Genomic DNA, 6,463 nt, shown 5'->3' with positions numbered 1-6,463 from the left:
CTAGTGGTGTTACCTTGAATTTGGGTTCCTGACTAGCTACCCCCACTACCCTCACTCAGTCTTCCCAGTAGGGAGTGGGGGAGATCAGATGACCTCTCCCATGAGGAAAGGCCAGGGCATTGCACTTTCTTGTCACCTGCTTAGGAGTGAACTGCTTTATTGGAATCAAGGTGGGGGGCACAGACTGCCCTGTGCTGCTTGGTCCCCAGTGTGGGCCAGGGGCAGGAGCTCCTCAGACCGTCTCAGAGGTCCTGGCTGGTGCTGCTTATGGGGGGCATCATGCAGGAGCCTCAGGCGAACTTCACCAGGCGGCCCAGTGTCTCAGCAGCTTTCATGCGCACTGTGGGGGCTGGGTCCTTGAGCAGGAGCTGCAGGGCTGGGGGACAGAGCTGCTGTGGGGCGCCTCCATGGCCCTCCAAGAACTGACTCTGAGCTGGGGTCCCCGCTCAGCCGTGCTAGGACTCGTCCCACCCCCTTCCTGGCACAGGACCCCATGGAGCACGCCTACCATCCTCCTAAGACAGGCCTCTGCTGGGAGGGCTCAGGAGCCAACGGAAAGATAGTTTTTCCTTTTTTAGTGTTTTTTAAGCTCTTTTGGAACAGTTAGGAAGTTTCCGTGAATTACTAGAGACGATGAGGTCACCAGTGACAGGGAAAAAATCTTGAAATCCAGGAAAATCACTTAGTCCCCCCTGGTGCCCACAGGGTCAGTGGGAGCCATGTGCAGCTGGACAGGTGGGGGTGGTGGGGGCTTCTGGGCCCCTGACCTCATAGGGGGTGGAGGCTGCTCACCAGCAATGAGCTGCTCCAGGTCCACCTGTGACCGATGCTGGGGCTCCACATGCAGCACCAGGAACCCTGCGGGCATGGGTTGGGGTCAGGGTGAATGAGGGTCAGGCCTCAGTGGAGGGGCGGCAAGGAGGGCACTCACCTGTGAGCATGGGGGCAGCAGCACGGATGTCCTCCCAGTTGCTCTTGAAGTAGAACAGGCTGGTGCTCACCAGGCGGCCCAGCAGGTCCGGGAAGTGGCACATCTGCAGAGGCCATCAGCCAGTCAGGAGCACCCCATGAGGGCCACACCCATGCCCCTGCCCCTGCCCCGCCCATACCCCTCACCAGGTGCCTGCATGCTGTGTTGAGGAACTCCCCAAAGTGCAAGCCACGGCCCTCCTGCAGGTGCTTCTGGAAGACAGCTGCCAGCTCCTCACACTCCAGGTTGGGGCCGCACATGCGCAGGGCAAACCTGCAGGCCTGCAGTGTGACACTCAGTTCCCATGCCAAGTCTGAGCTCCGCCTGGCTCACCCATCCCCCACTGGCTACTCACACCAGCCACGGGGGCCTGGGGGTCCCGCAGGTGCAGTAGCAGGGGCACCAGCCCACTGACAACCTGCTCCAGGAAGACATCCTCGCAGTCCCCATGACAGGCCTTGTTGAGGTGCCCAAAGAGGCGGATGGACACAGAGCGGAACTCCATCTTCTCCTGGGGGGCACACAGGCATCACCCCACAGGATGCTCCCAGCCTTGCACAACCACTAGCCCTAGGCCCTTTCCCTATGCATCCTTGTCCCCGTGCTATGGACACTGCCCCACCTGCCACGGGCCTGACTGGCAGGGCACCTGAAGCAGTGAAGATGCTGGTGGGACAAGACCCGGGGGTGGGGAGGCCAATGCCAAGAACACACTGTGAGCTACCCCAGGCCAAATCCACACTCTGGAGGACCTTGGTCCTGAGGAGGAAGCAAAAGTGTCAAGGCACAGCTGCTGAGACCCCAGGAGCAAGGGCTGAGGCTCAGAGAAGAGGCAGGAGGGCCAGGCAGCAGGTGCCAGGCTAGCCTGGCTGGGAGTGGGTGTACAACACCCCCCCTCACCCCACCCCACCCCACCCCACCCCTGTCCCTGCCCAGCCTACACTGTCAAAGAAAGGTCGGATACGGATGGCTGTGTGCAGCAGCACCGGGCGCAGGTCCCCAGGTTCCACCAGGCCCAGCAGCTTCGCCAGGCCCGCCATGGCCTCCAGGGCCACCAGGCTGTGTGGGTCATCCCCGTCGTCCAGCCCACTGATCATGGCTGTTAGAAGCTGGGGGCCGTGAGTCTGCACCTGGGGACACCCTGCACTCAGCTGTGTCCCCAGGTCACCAAGCCCTGGTGCCTGTTCTTTCACAGAATGACCTAGCCCCCCACCCTGTAAGCTTGCCATGCACATCCCTGCCCCCCTACACCTGCCTGTGGGTCCCACCACAGTCCTACTGTCCATCTCAGGGCTCCAGAGGGGCCGGCTGGCTGGCTGGCTCACCTTATCTGGGGAGCCAGAGGTGATGTTAGCCAGACCACGGAGCACCAGCCGCCGCACACTGGCACACGGGTCCTTCTGCCGGGCTGCCAGGTTGTCCAGCAGCGACTCCAGGAGCATCAGGTCGTTCACCACATTGCTGTTGAGCAGCTGGAGGCAGAGGTGCTGTGACCTCCTGCTCCCCCAGGGGCTCACACCACACCAGCCTGGCCTCCCTCAGGGCTGCACCAGCTACCCGACAGCTCCTCCCAGGCCACTGTGAGGTGGATGCTGCAAAAGTCAGCTGAGGGCCAGGCTATGCTCAAGCCACCCCTCATCGTCTTCCCCAACCTGGCCCCAGCCCCAGCCCCAGCTCTTGTGGCATGGCCCTGGGCACATCTTCAGCATTGTTAGTGCTTTGGTCCAGCTGAGGCTTCTACTGGCACAGAGCAGGTGTGGCCCAGGGCGCTGCAGCACCAAGTGGGGGCTGGGTGATGGTTCTGGCTGGGCAGGTCAGTGCCAGTCTGTGGGAGCTGCCCCACCCTGCTGGGCCCCTGGCAGCAACCCAGACCAAGCAGCGCCTACCTCAGCCAGGAAGGCTGTGGAGGTGACCCTCTGGGCCTCATACACATTGCTGTGTGCACACAGGAGCGCCTTCATCACCAGGGGCAGCCGGGGGCCCGCAAACTTCGCCATGGCGCTGGGGAAGGAGGCCACACCATGCAAAGGTGGGGCTTTGGGCCACCCAAGCCAACCCTGGGACAACTCCATCAGGGGCGGGAGGGTGCCTCTACTTCATCCCTGCACTTCAAAGCCCTCTGCCCTATGAGCCTGTGTGCCTAGATGCCAGTCCCTGCATTTCCTCCCCCTCAGATGCACCCCTCCTAGCCCACCTTGCCCCGCCTCCACAGCAGGGCCTCTCTCCACCACCAATTCCAGGACAGCTACCAACCCCAACACAACCTGAAGTGAGCAGCTGTCGTGTGCCCCCCCCCCCCTTCCAAATGCCAGATGGCAGGCCCCATGTGGGCCCTCACTGATATACCTGCTCTCAGGCTGGGCCCACAGACTCAGGAAGCTCTGTGCCACTGGGGGAGTCCCTCGTTTGGGCCTTCTGCAGGTCCCAGAGCCCCTAGACATTGCCTATACAGGAGCCGGCCCACAGTGCTTACCTGGCCAGCTGGGCGACCCCGTCTTCGTGCCCTATGGTGGTCCTCAGTGACTCCCAGCCTCCCTCCAGCTCCACACGTTGTACCACGTCCTCGCTGCCGCCCCGGAGCAGTACAGCCCGAAGAGCATCCACTGCTGAGCTGCAGGGGCGTGTGGCTGCGCACTCAGCTCTGCACCCCCCCGACCCCCAAACACGAGTCCCAGAGCTGAGTGCTCCCACCCTGCCAGCTACCCCCTGTGGGAAGCAGGCCCTCAGCTCCCCCTACCCCACTCTGGGCACAGGGCACAGCCAGGTAGCTATGGACTCTCTGGTCTCAGGTGAGCTGTGAAGACTGCACCTGTCCCCCACTCCTGGGCCTGGACCCCCACAAAGCCTGTTTCTGCACCTCAAGCCTTGTCTCTCCTATATGCACAGCCTTACCCACCCAGGAGACTTCACAGCCCTGGGGGAAGGGACAGCAGAAAAGGCCCAGCCCACTCCCAGATATCAACTGGGCTGCTATGTAAGTCATGGAGAGAACCCTGCTCCCAGGACACATGGTAGCCAAGAGCTGGAGCAGCTGGCAGAGTGTCCAACTCTGTCCACCAGCTGAGCCAGCTGGAGGATGGCAGGTGTGGGCCTTGCCTGCTGCCCCAACCAGAATCCCATAGGAGGGGCCAGAGCTTACAGGGCCCAGCTGGAATTCAGTGTCAGCTCCTCTTGCTTGGATAAACCCCCAACTCAGGCAGAAGCATTCAAGACAAGGTCTGGGGAGAACAGTGTGGGCTCTACACCTGGCAGAACCTCCCAGCAAAGCCTGTGGCCTAGAGACAGCTTGGCAGGGTCCTCAGAACCACACAGGGAGCCCCCCTTTACCCACACTCTTCTGCACAGTGGTCACCTCACACTGGCCTACAGAAGTGTGTGAACGAGGCTTCGCCCCTGGGAGTTCCTGGCCTCAGGGCAGACACCCACCAGAAGTGCCTACACAGGCTGGGGCCAGGGGGCAGCATACCTGACTGGCCTCCTTCAGCCCAACAGTGTGGACACAACCCAGTGCACTTGGCCCATCCCATCCCCATGGTCACCCTCGCTGAGTGTCAGCAAACACCCCCCCTCTACAGCCCCTCCCCAGAGAGAAAGCACTGGAAGGTGGCTCTTGCTGTGTCTCCTTTGCTGTCCCTGGAGCCAGTGAAGGCCCAGTCATTGCTGGGGCTTCCCTCATAGGCCACCATGGCCACTGGGCAGATGCCCAGGGCAGCAGCAGGGCCAGGCCCATGGGGTCAGCCCCATACCCTGCTCTAGGCTGAGACCAGCACTCTGGGCGGCTCTTGGCTGCAACAAATGGAGGCGCCAGTCTGGTTTGGGAGAATGTGAACAATTTAAGTGAGGGTGCCTCCCTTGCCTGTCTGCCTGCTGCCTGGAATTTCTGTGGATGTGGCGTTTGCAAGGGTCTGACTCGCTGGCTGACAGCCTCTGTCAGAGCCAAACCCAGTGCCTGGCTCTGCTCATGTTCCACTTCAGGGATACAGCCCAGGGGCCCCTGGTGGGGGTGTGCGGCCTGTAGCCCCCACAGCTCATGGCCATGGGGCAGAGTCCGGCACGGCAGGCCCAGGGCTCATTGGGCTAGTGTCCTCTGGTCTGTTCACATTTTCCACTTGGCTTATGCAGAGCCGGGCAAGCCCTGGCATGCAGCCTCTTCCAGACTTTACGAGTTGGTCCTGTGGTGGAGGAGCCCTGCAGTGGGGGTGGGTGAAGTGATGCTGTCCCCATGTGTCCCAACCAAGGGGCACTTCCAACTCCAGACACCTGGGATGGATAAAGAAGTGACCTGGGCTCACTGTCACTTAGCTTCCTGTACTCACCCTGCGGCCCCAGGTGTCTGTTTGGAGGGAGCCCCAAAGTGCCAGTGTGTTGGGCCTGGTAATGGCCCCAAGGACCAGGACAGGCAGGCTGCTAAAGCTCTGTAACCCCTGCCCTCAGCAAGTAGCTGGACTTTGCCTGTGCCTGGTCTCCTGCCAGGACCCAACACCTGCTTGGCAGAGACCCCAGGACCCCATGAGAGCCTAGGGGAAGTGCATGCACAGGCTGGGGCCAGTGGCTGACCTGGGACAGTGGTCAGGCCACTGCAGCGTTTCTGTCTGAAGAGGATTGGAGGACTGAGCTGCAAAGGCTGTGCTGGAGGCATGGTTCCCTGCAGGTCCCACAGCACCCCAGACCATCCCCAAAGAGCTCCTGCCCACCATCTTGAGGCCAGCACTGCCCCAGAGACCTGCAGTGGCTTCCGCGACAGTCCCTGTCCCAGACTTCCAGGAGAAAGTGAGGGGGGCAGCCCAGGAAAGCTGCATTCCCAGCCGCAGTCTGGTGGGCATGTGGGGGCCGTGGAGCTGGGGCTGGCAGTGGCCTCAGGTGCCCTCGGATGTCACCAGAGGCGGCGTGATTCCCAGGCACAAACTCACCCTTGAGGCCTGGTGCACACACACCAGAGGCACGCCATGCAGCGAGCTCACACCACATGCTTTGTGCTCACACAAAGACGCTGAGGCAGGAGGTGAGGACTTGTTACCTGCAGGGATCCAGGGTCTTGGAGGCCAGAACTGAGCTGGCGGCCCTCCGCTCCTTGGCCTGCAGGTTCCGGGGCAGCTGTACGCCCACCATGCAGCTGATGCGCAGCAGCAGCCCAGCAAACAGCTCAGGGTAAAGCTCAATCACCGCGGGCCCGGATGCTGGAGCAGACATGATCTCGTGCAGTGCACAGGTGGCCTGGGGGACAGGGACCACCTCAGGCTCACCCCTCCCTTTGGGGCCAAGTATAATGAGGGTGGCCAGTATGAAAGCTGGTCCCTGCTTCCTAGGATCCAGGCTAGCCCACGGCCCGTCAGTGTGCGCCCTGTGTGTACCAGAGGTCTGGGTTCGGAGGGAGAATAAGAATCCGGGGCTGCCCAGCTGGGCCCTCTGGGGCAGGAGGCAGGCTCAGGGGCCATATGGCCACCCAGAGACAGCCCCCGACCATCTGCTCTTGACTCCTTAGCAGAGAGGAGG

The 6,463-nt window shown here is 62.0% G+C and overlaps 1 protein-coding gene across 12 annotated transcripts in view; it reads right to left on the bottom strand.

The window, feature by feature from the left end:
* Positions 1-121: 121 nt before the first annotated feature.
* The window catches only part of MROH1 (maestro heat like repeat family member 1), a 57,016-nt gene continuing 50,674 nt past the window's right edge, over positions 122-6,463 (bottom strand). For 8 of the 12 annotated variants that reach the window (XM_081116534.1, XM_081116542.1, XM_081116540.1 and 5 more), the window contains 10 exons: positions 5,988-6,184; positions 3,444-3,581; positions 2,857-2,971; positions 2,296-2,442; positions 1,912-2,100; positions 1,326-1,481; positions 1,117-1,251; positions 932-1,034; positions 793-858; positions 122-376 (listed from right to left, as the gene is read on the bottom strand). In XM_081116534.1, coding sequence (XP_080972660.1) covers positions 291-376; positions 793-858; positions 932-1,034; positions 1,117-1,251; positions 1,326-1,481; positions 1,912-2,100; positions 2,296-2,442; positions 2,857-2,971; positions 3,444-3,581; positions 5,988-6,184 — 1,332 coding nt within the window. In that variant the 3' untranslated portion in view covers positions 122-290. The remainder of the gene's footprint in view (positions 377-792; positions 859-931; positions 1,035-1,116; positions 1,252-1,325; positions 1,482-1,911; positions 2,101-2,295; positions 2,443-2,856; positions 2,972-3,443; positions 3,582-5,987; positions 6,185-6,463) is intronic. The other 4 variants (XM_081116545.1, XM_081116537.1, XM_081116544.1 and 1 more) reach the window with 2 other exon arrangements.

This window comes from Miniopterus schreibersii, assembly GCF_964146895.1.
Source record: "Miniopterus schreibersii genome assembly, chromosome: 17".
Classification (NCBI taxonomy): domain Eukaryota; kingdom Metazoa; phylum Chordata; class Mammalia; order Chiroptera; family Miniopteridae; genus Miniopterus; species Miniopterus schreibersii.
This window is presented reverse-complemented; position numbering and strand designations above follow the sequence as displayed.